The 17,659-nt window shown below is 30.5% G+C and overlaps 1 protein-coding gene across 1 annotated transcript; it reads left to right on the top strand.

Annotated features, from left to right (window-relative positions):
* Window positions 1-2,752: 2,752 nt before the first annotated feature.
* Window positions 2,753-4,077, top strand: LOC129302747 (uncharacterized). Its single transcript, XM_054941635.1, has 2 exons — window positions 2,753-3,077; window positions 4,049-4,077. The coding sequence occupies exons 1-2, from the start codon at window positions 2,753-2,755 to the stop codon at window positions 4,075-4,077; spliced, it is 354 nt and encodes a 117-aa protein (XP_054797610.1).
* The last annotated feature ends 13,582 nt before the right edge of the window (window positions 4,078-17,659 follow it).

Genomic DNA, 17,659 nt, shown 5'->3' with positions numbered 1-17,659 from the left:
CACGTTCTCACAATCAATATCTCCGTTACTCTTGCCTCTTCTTTCATCTCTCATCATGATAGACCACACATAGAGCATGACCCATGTAAGGAGAAAGAGGACGTGCTTAAGGCTCAAGAGGAGCTAGTAGACGTGCTAAGCCTAAAGGAATTCCAAGAGTTCAAATCTATTGTGTACAAGAATCTGTTGCAAAGCATAGGAGGCCCAATAACTAGAGCTTGGACCAAATCTATAAAGGAGGCCCTAATTGGTCTCATTAAAGAGGTCTAAGAGCTTGAGCTCATGTTCTTTAATGAGCTTCATACGTCTACCACACCCAAGTAAGAATGGCCACACTTGCCTAACATCTTAAAGGTTCAAGTCCATGAAGATATAGACCTAATTGGTGAAGACCCAAGCCTATTTAATTCACCAGGTGTTAATTAAGGTTGGGGGATATTTTGGTCAAGAAGGGAATGTCATTTATGATCAAATTTGAAGAGGGAAAAGGTGCCATTAATGATCATAAATGAAGAGAAGAAGGAATGATCTCCATCATCTTTAAGCCTTCGATGTGAATTTTAATCGTTTCTTACTTTAGCTTAAGTTTGAATTTTAAGACTTAATTTTGTTTCTTTTTTATTTTCAACTTTAATGCTGATTTCTTTTCATTATTATGGCTTTTATTAAGTGATGTGACTTAGAGAGAAAGACTTTAGTTGTTAGGAAAGTTTTTGAATCTAACCATTATTGCTAAATCTCCAAGAAATAAGGAATCTTCCTATTTTGTCAAGAGGTGGTGCCATTTTGGAGGGTGTCATCTAAGGTTAGGGATTCTAGAGTCTTTTATTCTCTTGCCTATAGATAAGCCTCCTTATGTACTCTTCTAACCAAGTTATGAATAGGACTTTTCTCTTTAGTTTAGTAAAACTCTTTGTGCGAGCTATGCTTGCTTGTGAGAATCTTAAGGTGGACACTAGCATTATCAAGAGTAGAACTCTTGTGATGTCTCGAAGGCTAAGGTTGCTAGAAGTAAGTGTTCTAATTATCCTTTTCCTTGATCCTATCTTTCTTTATCATTTCATTTATCTTTACTTTCATCCCTTATCTTCATCTCTAAATTTCTTTGTTTCATTCTTATTTCTTTTATGCATATTTCAAGTTCTATCTCAAACTAGTACGATCCCGCTTCTGCCCTTGTATCACATCAATTAAAGAATAGAGATAAACTCGTTTCTCTTCCATTATTAAAACCTTTTACCCTATCCAAAAGAAAATTTTAAATACATGAATTTTAAATGTGAGATTTTAAATTTTAAATTTTAAATCTAAAATTCAAATTCAAATCTAAATTTTTTAACATTAGTCAATCTTTAAAAAGGATAAAAATGCCTTTATATAACTCACAACATAACTCTATTACTAACATTTTGACTTTTACAACTAAACCAAAGGTAGTGTTTAGATCAATAAATTTTAATTTCAATTTTAGATTTAAAATATCCATTTAAAATTCATGAATTTAAAATAATTTATTTGGATAACGTAAATTTATTTATAAAGGTAGAAGATAAACAAGCTAATATTTGAATCAAAAAATGAAGATCGGTAGTGACGATCTCACCTCTATTTTTCAATTATGAGAGATGAGGACAAGAGATAAGAGAAGAGGCAAGAGTAACAAGAAAGTTGAAGTAGTTAAAATTTCAAATAATTAAAATCTAAAAGAAATATGAAATTATAAAGAAATTATAATAAAATATAAATTTGAATTTGAATCAAAATTTAAATCTATGGACTTTTATGTATCAAAATAGGGGGATTTGGTTCAAAATCCAAATCCCCATGCTTTAAAAGCAAATTAAAAAGTAAGTTTCGGTATTTTATTAAACTTTTACAATTTACAACATTTTGACAACTAATTTTTTGAAATTTAAAATTAAGTTTAAAATATTTTCATTTTAAGGGAATTAAATGAATTTTGATGATATTCTCAGTAAGTCAAAAATTCAATTCAATTTAATTCATATAATTAATTTCATTAATAGTATTGAAGAACATTTAATTAGTAATAAATCGTGGCAATTAATTAATTTCCCTCGCCAAACTTTACTCGCTCTTCCATTGAATACTTTGCATTTAATATTTAATTAATACTATTTATATATATTACTCACTCTATTCAATATTATAAGACCTTTTTTAAAAAGCATAATATTTAAAAATATAAGACATTTTGAATCTTTTAAAGTGGAATTAATGAAGTTTTTTTCTAAAACATCCTTAATTAAGAGTGTAATTAATATGATTTTATAAATAAGATACACTATTAAATAAGGATAAACGTGGGAAAATTCTATAATTTTAAGAGTAAATACATCAAAATCCCTTTTATTTTACATTAATTAGGATTTTAAAATTTTGCCTTCGGAGAATATATACATACATTTGAAGTAAATACCATCAATATGTTGACTTTTTCCAAATGACAGAATAATTAAATGTATTTTGAACATATTCTCATTAAGTCAAACATTCAATTCAATTAATATGATTAATTTTACAAATAGTATTGAAGAACATTTAATTAGTAATAAATTATGGCAGTCAATGAAACCCAATCCATTTGATTTCTCTCACCATCCTCTCCCTCTATTTAAGGGCTCACAAGCTCAAAGTATGAGTGCACAACCAAGTTCTTCCTCATAGCAATCAAAACAAACTTAGCATATCGATTTCAAGAGAGACATTATCACAAATAACATATAGTGAGATGGCCAGTACTAATTCTCGCTTCTTGGCTTTGAAATTTTGTGTGGTGATTGGTATTGCCATGTTATGCAACTTTTATAGTGTGTCGGCACAATGTGGAGGAACTCCTATTGGTGATCTGATGAGCCAATGCTTCCAGTTTGTCCAGCCACCCGGGCCTAAAGTTAAACCGTCGCCGGAATGCTGCTCGGCGATAAACGGCGCCGACGTTCCCTGCCTCTGCAAATTTGTCACAAAGGAGATTGAGAAAATGGTGAGCATGGAGAAAGTGGTATATGTTGCTAGGACTTGTGGAAAGGATATTCCAGCTGGAATGCAATGTGGAAGTAAGTCCCCTCTCTCTTTGTGAATATTTATTAAAAATCATTTTTATTATGCATTCTGATTTTTAAAATGTTAAAAGATCAAAATTTAAAAATAAAAATGCTAAATAATGTCTAAATTTAACATCATTTGATTCAAATTCTAAAGGTATTGTTTTGAAAATTTATATTCAAAATTAGAGTTAAATGCCAAATTAACCTCTAAATTATAAGTCTAGAAGCATTTGAGACCCTAAACTTAGTTTTTATGTAATGTTTGCCTTCAATATTTTAAAACAGTTCAATATAGCCTTTATTATTAACAAATGTTAATTTGAACTGTTGGTTGACTAAAAATTAGAGAAAATGGTCAAGAAAATTTACTTGATCATTTTCTATAACTTCCTGAGTCCTTGTCAACAATTTTTTTGGTTATTTTCTATAATTTTTCAATCAACTAATAATCAAAGTTAATTTTTCTTAACAATATAAGCGACATTGCACCGTTTTCAAATGTTAAGAAGAACATTATATCAAAAATAAATTTAAAATCCTAGATACTCATAAACCTATAGTTTAAGAATGAAATTTTCATTTAACCCTTAAAATTATTTTGAGAGATAACATAACAACATTTGTGGTTGTTTTGTCCCTTTGTATCTGTAATATATAGTTAGATTTTTTTATGTGAGAGATAATAACCGAAAGTTATTTAAATATAATTATCTTTCTTATACTTAAAGCCTATTAAAATATTTGGAAAAAAAAAATTACATGAAACTTGATAAAATATTTGGAAAAATGTAAGTAAAAGAATAAAAACGGTTGCACTGAGTTCAATAGAAGCTACATTGTTATAAATAGTATATTTTTATAATGTTTAATTTTTCATATTTATTGATATTAATATTGCTATCAATATTTTTTAAATTTATATATCTGTATGTGTGTTCGTATGTATGTGTATTTCTAATAGTGTCTAATAACTATTTCAGGTTATAAAGTTCCACCACCCAAGGCCTAAGCTGAGACAATATTCAAGGATCCATATACAGTGCATTATCTTTTTATACTTTTGTACTTTGTGGTTCAAGCAATATCTATTTCTTTTTACTGAAAGCGATACCTTTTTACTGAAAATATCATTATATATATATATATATATATTTCCTCCAACCCTAATTACAGTGCAAAGTTAATTAATTCCATAGTTTCTAAGGAGTGATATTGTTCCCTTAAATTTATAAAAAAATGTCTAACTTTTTAATTTCACACTTCATTGAAATTAATGACCATAATAAAGTGTTACATATAAATTAAAAGCATGTTAACAACTTGTTGCAATTAAAGAAATGTAAGGTTGAGGGGGAAAAAAAAAACTAAACAACCACTATCTTTGTCTTATTTTTAAGACCAAATAATATGATTTTAAAATTTTATCTTATAATTAAGATGGATGATCGTATATATCTATATTTGAAGTAAATACTAAATAGTAAATACCATCGATGTGTTGACTTTTCTCAAATAACAGGATAGATTAAATGTATTTTCACTTTTTTGAATATATTCTCATTGAGTCAAATATTTAATTCAATTGATATAATTAATTTCACCAATAGCATTGAAGAACATTTAATTAGTAATAACTTATGGCAATTAAAGAAACCAAATTCGTTTAATTTCCCTCACCATCCTCTTCCTCTGTTAAAAATTCAGGTGAGAGACATTATGAGTGTACAAACAATCTTAGTCGTAGCAGTCAAACCAAACTTAGTGTATCAATTTCAAGTGAGACATTATCATAAATACATATATAGTGAGATGGCCAGTGTTAACTCTCATCACTTCTTAGCTTTGACATTTTGTGTGCGTGGTGATTGGCATTACAATGTTTCGTTGTTTTTTGCAACTTTTATAGTGCCACGGCATATTGCAAAGGTAACAGCTGCTCCTAACAAACAATTGCATGTAATGCTCTACGTTTACAAATCTATAAAACTTAACTTGATCATGTTAATTAAAAAATTATCTACCATGATAATTAAAAAGATAATAATCTCTTTTAAATCATTACCATGATAGAAAATAATCTACCATAATAGAAAAGAATGAAACCAATTTTTATAAAGTATTATTTATAACATCCTGAATTTTTGGTTTAGAAGCTCAAGAATATGCCAAAATTCAGTAAGCTACCAAGTGCAAGGAATTAAAAGTCTTTCTTAGGCAAAAGCGTAATATTTTTACAGACTTTAAGAAAGTGTTCAGAACTAAGAAATGAGCAAGTTGAAGTCCAGAAATATCCAGGATAAGCTAAAAAGAAATAAATAAGGTCTAAAAGGGCAACAAAGATATCTAAGATTAGTCTTGGAGAATAATCAGTAAAGATGCCGAATTAAATAGAAATAGTATTATTTGACAATTTTATCCTTATATCCTAAATCTTTTAGAGAAGAATCACAATTAGATTTTAAGGATCATAATAGATCCACAAAGGGCTCAGTGAGATCGCAGTTAGATCTCATTGTCGTAATAGGCCTAGTAGAAATTTACTAAGCCAGAGCATATGCAACAGTTCTCTAAAAAGACGATGGTTTAGGATGAGTTTAAAATACCAAGACCTTTTAAATTTGGCTAACTATTACACAGAGAGTGTCTTTGATTTTTTTTTAGATAGTTCAACTACTAACTAAACTAAAAAAAGGAAAGAGAAGAAAAACAAGTAAGAGTAATAGCCTATCTAGAGCCAAATAGTAACTATTAATGTTCAAAATTAATAAACGAGTAAGAGTAATAGTCTATCTAGAGCCAAATAGTAACTATTAATGTTCAAAATTAATTATATATAATTAAATATAATGAGAGTATGAATAGGTACCTAGATTTAAAAATAAACAAGAATGAACGTTAACCCTGAAATATCACACTCAATTGGGGTTAAAGTATAATTTCTTAGAGTTTTGAGTCTTTAAGTGTAATTATAGAAAATTACCCAAAATTTATGAAGAATTAAAGGAAATCAATTTATAAAAAAGAATAAATATTTGGATGAATTATGCCAATTTTATTGGTTAAGAATTGCTCAAAAGAATTACTATACAATTTAAATTGCATTAAGTTAAGATAATACCAATTTTTGCTATGTCTAAAAGTTAACTTTAGCAAAAGCCCATTTTGAGCCCATTTGGAGGGAGTAGTGACATCAAGTTGGATCTGAAATGGAAGAAGAAGCAGACAATTACATGGTCCAAAATTAATCGAAATATTAGTTAGAATAAAAACGGTAAATTAGATATTTTAGAATCCAAATATTATCAAAATTGGTTCAATCTTCCACCGAAAAACGACCACACCCATTGCTTCTTCCATGGATTCACATGAGAGGTTTAGAGAGAGAAAAGGAAAATCATCCAAAATCACCATTAAAACTACATTTCTATCTCAAAGTCTCTTCACAAAAGTTGTTCCTCTCATCAAGAGGAACATTTCTATGATTTTAGTTTTTCAAGAGGATGAGCTTGGAGATGGCATAGATGGAGGAAGTAGTGAAGAAGGAAGAATAAGTTAGTGTATTGAGAAGAGGTATGGAAGAGCTTCTTTTTGAACTATTTTTCATAATTTTTGTTTGAGTTTTCATGATTATGAGATGCTGCCCTGTTTTTTCAAAGGTAATAAGGGTTGATATTTTGATGATTAAATGATAGGAAAGGGCTTAGAAATGGTCATAGAAATGTTACTTATTGATTATTAGTGAATGGTAGCTTGATTTCAAGTTTGATGCAATCTTTGGATGGCCAATTTTCAAGGAGAAATGCTGCCCAATTTTCCAAAGAATTAAGCAATGATTAGTTAAGCATTTAAGTTTATGAAATATGATTTAAAATCTAGCCTTGAGACACATATATATGAAGCATAAAAATAGCTTGGAAGAAACCATAATTTAAGGTCTCAAAGACCCATAGTTACTGTCAAGAATGGTTCAAAGGGAAAGAGTTAGAATTGGTCAAATTTGAGTTTACAAATGAGTTTACAAAATGTTAGTACAAGAATTTTATGTCAAAGGAAAAATAAAGTGAAAAATTAAGATAATGAAAGTAAGAATTAAAAAAAAAAGAATAAGTTGTCATTTATTGACAATGTGATTATTGGCTCTAACAATTGTCATAAATATTCTATGGCAAATATTTAGAGTCAATGAGTGTTGTGGAAAAGGAATTGAAGGTTTGGTCATGGAGGATCAAATGAAAGCAAGGAAAACAAAGAAGAAATAGTAAAGTCAAAAGGTAGCAAACTTACCCTTTATTACATACTTGGTATTTATGCTTGTATTATGATATGTATGATTAGTTTCTTTGATTCTATGAATCATAAATGAATGTTTGAAACTCTATTTTTAAGTGTTTCATGGTCCAATGTATGATGTATGAGCATGTAACATGTCAATATGTTAGTTATGAAGTCATGTAATGCAAGTATGTCTTATGGATGAAACTTTTGCCTTATATGCTTGAATGGTATTGTCTACTACTGAGATTCTCTTGAATCTCACCCCCATTGACTAACCATGTTAGGTTATAAGCCTTCAAAGGAAGAGCTAGAGCAAGAAGTAAAGGTAAATAGATTAGGAAAAATAATTTTTCCTATGGCATTACTTTGATAAAAATGAAAAATGTATAAATAAGCCCATAAGCTATGTAAATTTATGATGAGGCTTTGGTATGTATAAGTGATATGTGTCGATGTATGATGGCCAATTTAGAGTCATAAACTAGCCTTGAAATCATGATTTTAATATGCATGATTGGGATTGTTCAGTTTAGGCTCTTTTTAGAGGAGGGTTACTGTTTTATTATTTAACATATACAACCCATATCCAATGATCATGATAATTTTTATGATGAAACTAGACACATAGAGATTTCTAAAGTCCTAAACCAGATCATTTGGGCATGTACAACTTGAGTTATGAATTTTTCAAGTTATGGCACAGATTCTGTCAAAGAAACAAAGCAAATTTGGAAAAATGAATAAATTGTGCCATTTGAAACCAAAAAAGGTTTAAAACATATTTTTATCACTTGAATGACTTTAATATATTTCAATAGAATTTTAGAGAATCCTCATATGAATTAGTTATCAATTTTTAAAGTTCAACAAAAGTTCTAAACTTATCAAATAAGCAGTAACCTGGCAAATAATTTGTGAATTTTAATTTATGGACTTTAATTTTTATTTTGCCTAAACCATATTACTCCCAATTGCATAAAGAAAGTTTTAAAAATTTGGATTCGACATTATTATGATATAAAATGATTTTTTTAAAACATAAAGAAAAAACTTTAGGTCAACTATCATGATAAAAAAAATGAACTTAGTAAAAGAAGACTACCATAGTTATTAAATAGAGGTTTACTAAATAAATCGAGAGAGTACAAACAGGATCTCGAAAATACATCAAAGCTTAACTTCCAAAATATTCCAAATAAATCCCAATTAATGTCAAAAAATGATGATCATGGGTAATTTGGTTCCAAATTTGTTTTTCATTTTTTTTACCAACTAGTCCCAAATATGTTTAGGAAGGGTTAAAAAAAAAGTCATAAGAATGCTGTTATACAATTGAAAATCCAGGGAAAAAAAACCATTTTTAGAAATTTCAACACATTCACCGTAGCCAATACATTTTCGCAGCAGCAGACAATACAAAAGCAACGTGCCATAATAGGTGCATTGTTGGCCATTGTGCTGTACACACACAGTCAAATTCTCCCTAGCACCATTTTAGTTTTTTGATTGTATGAACAGTAATTTCAATCTTTAAATATCCATTTGACCCCAAAAAAAAAATCTTTAAATATCCATAACTTTTTACATATACATCTAAATTAAGTTATTCAAGTGTTCAAATGAAGCTTATGATAAAAACTAGTTATTGGGTCTAGTTTGACACAAAAGTTCATCCATATGACAGTTATCTAGCAAAATCAAAATTTGATCATGAAACTACATATTCCTACCACTTCACTCTACAATTTCCAATTCAAAGCCAAAGAAACATGTAGGATGGATTATTGGCTCAAGATAATCTGAAATCCCACATATGTTATCTCATATAGAACAAAACTAATCAAAATAACCTCACAATTAAGAGAAATTTAAATTCATAAAATTCAATCAAGTCTTTTAAAAATACAAATGGCTTAACTATTTAAAGAGATTTCTTAAAATCTAAAGGACACAATCCTAGTTAATCTAGGATTCCAAATAGATAGGTCATACCTTAGTGGATATATTTTGTCTTTATTTGAAATAAAACAAAATAAACTAATTTTCCTGCAGTCAAATGTGAACTTAAAATAAGATGAAATAATTTCCTAAAGTTAAGAAAGAGTATTCACTAAACTGATTGGACTCATGGACTTGAGTATTTTACATTAGGCCTAATATGCTAAGAATCTTTCTTAGGTTTTTTTATAACTCTCTTTAGAACTCCTCAATCATGTAGGACAACCCTAATTGATGAACGTAGGGTTTTTTCATCCTCTTAACACTAGATCTAAACATTGATCCTTCGATGCCCTGTAACAGATCAAAGCACTAAATGTTAGATTCTAACTTGTCCCTTGATTTCCATCATTATTTCCCTTCCAAAGAGGATTCATCCTACATATATCAAATAAAAATCCAATTTACCTCATCTAAGTGTATACTCATGTATTGGACTTTTAATATAGTGATTTGAGCACCCCCCAACGCATATTATATTCTCTTGAATATGAATATCTTCACTTGGTGTCTTTTCTCCACTTAGATGACTTGACTTACATTTGCTTTACTGACAGTTTTCATTACTTGAATTGGGCCCATTGTTAAATGATTATTGGGCATTTCAGGCTGTTAAAGGAATAATTTTCATTGTTTTGATGGTCCTCATTTCTCATTATTTTGAAATTTAATGCCTTGATGAGTATTTAGATCTTTGTGTAACTAAGAAGTTAGAGTTTTTGGATAGTTTCATATTAATGTTTTGGATCTTGAGTTTGGGATTTTGATTGGGCCTTCATGTTTTGTAACCTAAAGGGACATGTATTAGTGACCGCCTTTTAATGGAGTCCAAGGCGTAAAGTGACCAAATTTTGATTGGTTGAAGTATTGAGCTAATTACGGTAAAATTTTAATATGAGCCAGTTATTACCAAAGTTTGATGTCTAAGTTTATGAGTTTCCATTGGTTTTCCTTGTTTCGTAGTATCCAATAATCTTGAATCTTTGTTGTGTGGTGAACTACTATAAAAAATGTAATATTGGATGATTATTTTAATATAGGCCATCATAGATTTGCAAACTTATATTAAATGGATAGATGAATTGTCCAATATCTGAAAACCCATATTGAACGATTTTAGCAATAACCATCCAATATAGGGTGATATTTAAAAAAATAGGAATGTTTTTCTAATTGTGCTAAGAGAGTTGCGAGAGTTCTCTTTCTAAGTCTCTTTTTTTTCTTTCTTCAATAAATTTTCTATTAACCTTTTCCTTACTTTTCTTGTACCTTGTTTTATGTATTTATTTTCTTGCACTTTAGTTTCTACTTTTGTCTGCTAGACTATGTGGATTACCATCATTCTTGCACTCTTTTAAATTCTTGCTCTTTATTTTTGACATTTCTCTATCATTGAGATTGTGCAGGTTCCTGACATTTTAGCGTTTTAGTTTTCTGCAACTTTATTTTACATTATATCATCATTGTGATCTAGTCTGCTAGTTCATTTGCTTCCTACCTACATTCTTTCTTTTCTCCTCTCCACCTTCCTTGCACTCTCTTCAACCTGGTATTAGAGACAAAAGAGGAAATAGGGATGTATTGATAAAATGTAAGTCAAGATTTATTATATCAAATCCATGTTAATATATTAATATTATTTTCTTACTTGATCTGATAGTATGTATCACTTTTAAAAGTGAACTTGTGATCAAATATCTACCAATTATTAATGAGTAATGTAAGTCAAGATTTATCATCTCAAATCTAATGTTAACATATTGATATCATTTTCTTACTTAATCCAATAGTATGTATGACTTTTAAAAGTGAACCTGTGATCAAATATCTACAAATTATTAATGAGTATTGAGAGGTTATGGCAATGCATCCTAACAAACAGGGTGTAAGTCCATATGTCGATAGAAACTCACATGCATAAATCTTTTGAAGATAATAGTCACTATTGAAATCAGTGGCTAGGATTAAGTACCAAATAATAATATTAATATCTTGACATGTCATTTAATTCTCAAATCTTGACCACTATTTTTTTTTTCACTTTTCCACAGAACCTGAAAATGATTATACATAAAAGAGAAAATTCTTTTATGAATATGTTTAGAAATCTTTTCTTTTCCTGTCAATCTTTTATCTCAAGCTCCTCCTCCCTCCATGAAAAAAAGTCATCCTCTTCAACTAACATCTTTAGGAAAGAAATCCACTTTCAACAAATTAACAAAGATATTGACAATTGAAAATTTTCAGAAGTTGATAAAAATGCTCTTTATAAACTAAAAAGAAAAATATTCATTAAATCTATTTATATTAGTAGATTTGTTGAAAATATAATTCCTATCAACCCTTCAAAAGAATTTTTCTTCTGTTTGATGAATTCATCAACCACAACTAGAAAAATTTTAAACTTTTACATATATGACATGTTCAGGTTGCCATTAAACTGCTACTTAGAGAAGGATTAAATGTTTCTTGTTTTATTTGCCTTAGGGATAGTCGACATGAGTTATTTTCTAACTCATTTTAGATACTATAGAAGCAAGTCTGTGTGCTGGCCCAATCTATTTCAATAGCCATCCAAATAGAAACCTGAATCTTATGGATAAAAAGATCATAGATGTCTTAAAATTAAATGTAAAATTACATGGATTTCGAATAAAACTAGGATCTATCCTTGTAGCTTTCCTCTGTAGGATCCAATATAAAGTCATGAACTCTCCGAGTTCTAGAGTCTTAATACCTAAGGAAGATGGTTATACCACTATATTCCTAACAATAGAACCAAATCAAACTTCCAAATTACTTACATGATGACAAAATATCCCCTCTTTTACCTTATTAGAATAGAAACATACTGATAAACAAATTAGTTCCAAAGGTCACTATTACAAAAAGGCATTTCTACCATCCTAATTCACATCCCATGTTAAAAATTAGATTTAGAAAGAATACAATTCACATTACCTAAGCGAAAAGAGGACGTGGATTGAAAAAAATATTTTTTAAAAAAAATTAATAAGCCACGTCCCCTTATAGCTTGGGGGAACATGGCTTTATCAGAATCCACGTCCCCCACCTCATGAGGGACATAGATTCTGAATAAGTTATGTCCCCTCCTCTTGAGGGATGTGGCTTATGAAGAAGCCACATCCCTCCTTAAGGAGGGGGACGTGGCTTATAACAGAGCTAGCTAGTTTTTGCAGAAGCCACATCCCCCTTATGGAGGGGGACGTGGCTTCTAACAAGAAGCCATGTCCCTTAGTGCAAGAGGGACATAAAGCTACATCCCTTAGTATGAGAGGGACATAGTTTCTTAAGAAGTCATATCCCCTAGATAAGAGGGGGAATGTGGATTCTCAAATCCACGTCCCCCTCCTTTCTAGGGGACGTGGCTTCTCCATCCACCCTAAATTTTTAAGCTCGCACCAGCCAAGTTTTTCAAAACAACACTCAATGTCTGTTGTGCCTCCTCTTGTCTCCAATTAGTCTCATGCTTCTCAGCCTCTCGATGCTTCTCATCTCTCACAGCTTCGTGGCTAAGAACAGCTACTTTGCCTCTTATCTCTCTCAGTTTGGTAATCTGTAACTCGTGTCTAGCAGCAGCTCCCTACCTCTCGTGTCTCTCGTTTTCATCCTCTTCTCGTCTCTCACAGCTTCTTGGCTAGGAAGAGCTGCTCTACCTCTCTTCTCTCTCAACTTCGTAATCTGTAACTCGTGTCTAGCAGCAGCTCTCTGCCTCTCGTGTCTCTTGTTTTCATCCTCATCTCTTAAAGCTCAACTCAGTTCAGTGTACCTTGGCTACTCTATGTCAATGAAAGCTCAGCCACTGAAAGCCCAGCCCCAACTCAATTTCTCTTCCCGCTGCCTATCTCCTCTTCTCTTCTCTTCTCTGCTGAACAACGAAGCCCTAAGTACTGCTTCTTTCTTTCTTTCTTTTTTATTTGAAGTTATCTCTATTGTGTCTTTTCAATTTATTTTTCCACATTGTAAAGAGTTTGAAATTGTTGGCTGTGAAGAGTTTGGAATTATGTTTGAGATATTTTACAATTTGTGGTATTTTTTTTTAGTTTAAACAATATAATGCACATCTAATACCATTAGAATTAAGGACTAATCTATCATGTATTGTCAAGTTTAATTATGATATGCTAAATTTACTTCTCTCTTTTGTATAATGAAGTTAATATAATATACTAATTAAAATGTGTATACTGATAGTAAGGAATGAAATAATAAAAATGGTTAAGGACTAAAAACAAAACTTAATTAAAGTTTAAAAAAACTTGGATGAAAGATAAAAATAACAGACAAAGTAGTATAAAATTAAAAGTTTAGTCATTTAATTTTTGTTTTTGTTGGAGAGGTGAGGAGTTTGATAAATACATCCAATCCAACTAGAATATATATATATATATATATATAAGATTTTTAGAAGACTCTGCTGATTTTTTTTATTTAGAAATTGAACTTGGATAAGCTTAAAGTTTGATGTTTTCTAGCTTTAATAGGTAAATATTTATTTAACTACTTGTTGTTAGTTCTATTGATTTTTGGTTATTATAATTTTAGGATGTTCAATCTTTAAGGAGAGACTCTATTGATTTAAAAAAAAATGAGTCTAATTGAAGTACAAGTAAGATAGTGAATTGTTAATTTGATAGACTTTGTGATGATTTATTAGGTAAAAATAGAATGATCGTAGTTGGATGAATGCTAGTAGAATGACTGAGGAGTATGAAAATGGTGTGGATTAGTTTCTTGAATTTGCTAGAAAAAATGTTCCTAACAAAAATGAAAAGTATTGTTGTCCTTGTGTCAACTGCATGAATAAGATTGAATTGTGTATTGATGAAATAAAAGAACATTTAATTTGTGATAGAATAAATTTAAGGTATACAAAATAGGTATGGCATGAGGAGGCAAGAACAACTTCTATGTCCTAAAATGAGCGAATTGTGAATGACTGGGATGATAGAATAAATGATATGATTCATGATGTTGGGATAACATCATTTGTACAATCACATGCATATGACAACTTGTGTAGTGATACAGAGAAACCTTTATACCCAGGGTGTACTAATTTTATTCTCTTGACAACTGTGTTGGAATTGGTTAATTTAAAGTCAAGAAGTAGGTGGACCGATTCAAGTTTTATGGAGTTACTTGAATTCTTGAGTAAAATGCTTCCAGCCCATAATTTACTTCCAAAACGTATGCATAAGGCAAAGAAAATCCTGTGTCCAATGGGTATGGATTATAGAAGGATACATGTTTGTCCTAATGACTGCATATTATATAGAAATGAGTATGAAGGGCTACACAAGTGTCCAAAATGTGGGACTTTACGGTACAAAGTGAAGAAGGATAATGATGTTGATCATGGTGATAAGATCATAACTAAAGGGCCTCCTGCGAAGGTAATATGGTATCTTCTAATAATACTACAGTTTTAACATTTGTTTGCTAATCCAACAGAAGTAAAGAATTTGAGATAGCATTTTGATGAGAAAATATCTAATGGGAAACTTCGACACTCGGCTGATTCTTCTCAATGGAAGATAATAGATCACATATTTCCTCAATTTGGAAGCGATCTGAGAAACCTTCGACTTGGACTTTGTATGGATGGAATCAACCCATATGGCAATTTAGTAGCACACACAGTATATGGCCAATTTTGTTAGTTATTTACAACCTACCTCCTTGGTTGTGTATGAAGCGTAAATACATAATGTTGTTTTTGATGATTTTGGGACCAAAACAGCCAAGAAACAATATTGATATTTACTTAGCGCCTTTGATTGAGGATTTGAAAATGCTATGAGAGGAAGGTGTAAATGTATTTGATACTTATAATAAAGAGCACTTCAAGTTACATGCCATAATTTTTACAACAATAGATGACTTTCCTGCAAATGAAAACGTGTCAGGATATAGTGTTAAAGGCCATAATGCATGTCCTATATGTAAAAAAGGCACACACTACCACCAACTTAAGCATGGAAGAAAAACAGTCTACCTTAGTCACCGAAGATTTTTTGATCAGTATCATCCTTACCGTAGGTTGAAGAAGGCTTTTAATGGCTCACAGGAGTATGAAATGGCTCCAAAGGCCTTAACTGGATACTAAGTTTATCAACGTGTGGAAGGAATCAATGTTATTTTCAGTAAGAATAAAAGGAATGTAAGTGAGAAGAATATATGGAAAAAGAGGTCTATTTTTTTTATCTTCTATATTGGCAGAGTTTAGATGTGAGGCATAGTCTTGATGTGATACATGTGGAGAAAAATATATGTGATAGTCTTATTATTACGCTTTTGCACATAAGTGATAGACTAAAGATGGAATAAATGCCAGACTTTATTTAGCTGAAATAGGAATAAGAAAATGCTTATATGCACAATAAAAAGAGGGGAAGAAAGCTTATTTACTCCCAAAAACACACACATTATCTAAATAGGAGAAATGAGGTTTATGTGGATGTTTGTATGCTATTAAAATACCGCAAGGGTATTCTTCTAATGTTAGAAGACTTGTCTCAATGAGTGATTTGAAATTACTAGGCATGAAGTCTCATGACTGCCATATGTTGATGCAGCAACTTTTACCAGTAGCTATTTGAGGGATTATAAAAGATGATGTGAGACACACGATAACTAGATTGTGTATTTTTTTTTCAATAATATATGTAATAAAGTCATAGATCTTGACAACTTGGATGAATTAGAAAATGAGGGTTATATTATTTTATGTCAATTAGAAATGCACTTTGCTCCAGCATTTTTTGACATTATGGTGTATTTAATAATTCATTTGGTTAGAGAAGTAAGACTTTGCAGTCTTGTTTATCTCAGATAGATGTACACATTCGAGCGATACATGAAAATCCTAAAAGGGTATTCTTAGAACCTATACAGGCCTGAAGCATCAATTGTTAAAAGATATGTGGTGGAAGATGCTGTTGAATTTTATACTAAATATCTAAAATGATTGAAGGCTGTTAGAGTCCCTCAAACTCAGTATGAGGGAACAAGACTTGCCGGTAAGGGAACACGAGGGAACAGAGTGAAGTATATGTCTCTAGAAGAAGTCTTATAAGCACATCTATACATCTTAAATAATATGAAAGAAGTTCAACCTTATTTAGATGCTCATAAAAAGTTGTTGAAAGATAAATACCCAAGAAAGAATGAAATGCAACCGGTTAATTAGCACAACAAGACTTTCAAAAAATGGTTCAAGAAAAAAGTTATGAATGAGACTGGTTTGTCTAATACAATAATGTGGTTAGCTGAGGGACCTCGTTTTGAGGTCGTGCATTGGGGCTGGTATGATATAAATGGATATTCCTTCTATAAAAAAAGCCTAAGATGATAAAAGTACCATATAAAATAGTGGGGTAATGATAGAAGCTGAAGCCTAGCATTTTTCCAATTTAAAAGATAATAACTCATTATTGGCTAACACGGACTATTATGGAGTGGTTGATGAGATATGGAAGGTGAATTACACTAAATTCAAAGTACTTATATTCAAATGCAAGTGGGTTCACTTTAATGCTATTAAAGTAGATAAGGAATTTAGATTTATTTCAATTAATCTCAAGAGGCTTGGTTTTAAAGATAGGTCCTTCATTTTAGCAAGTCAGGAAAAATAAGTTTTTTACATCATTGATCCAACGACTAAATAGTGTTATATTGTACTACAAGGAAAAAACAAATTATTGATGTGGAGGATGATGACTCAACTTTTAACCTTAATGAAACCCTACCTTTTTACTACAAATCTACCTAGATCAACTAAAGTAGATTTGGTTGATGATGAATATGCAATTAAAGATGATCATTGTGAAGGAATTTGGGAGAATAAATGAAGAATTAATTAGTAAAACATTGAATTAGTTGATTCTTTATATTCATATATTTATTTCATTTATTTATTTCTATATATTTAATTATAGTGCAAGTTACTTACCTGTATTATTTTCTAATCTTAATAGGCACATGGAGGGTTTTACTGAAGATGTAGTTGACACTTCTAGTGCAACTTACAAGAAAAGAGGTAGAGAAAGTACAAAATTGAAGAAGCTGGCACTACGTCAGGGTACTATAAAGAGAGTGCATTTAGAGTTTAGTGGGGGTAAAAGACCACTTGGTCCAAAAGGGGACAAGTTCGTAAGTTACATAGGTCTCATAGCCTAGAGTAAAGTTAGGATCTCGTATCATAATTGGCAAGAAGTACTAGAAACTATGAAGGACATGATTTAGAGTGATATTTTGGTATGCATATTTTTCTATTTTTTTCTATTTTTTAAATT

Source organism: Prosopis cineraria, unplaced genomic scaffold (genome assembly GCF_029017545.1).
Source record: "Prosopis cineraria cultivar Desert tree isolate PC_DT_omini unplaced genomic scaffold, ASM2901754v1 PC2, whole genome shotgun sequence".
In the NCBI taxonomy this organism is placed as follows: domain Eukaryota; kingdom Viridiplantae; phylum Streptophyta; class Magnoliopsida; order Fabales; family Fabaceae; genus Prosopis; species Prosopis cineraria.
This window is presented reverse-complemented; position numbering and strand designations above follow the sequence as displayed.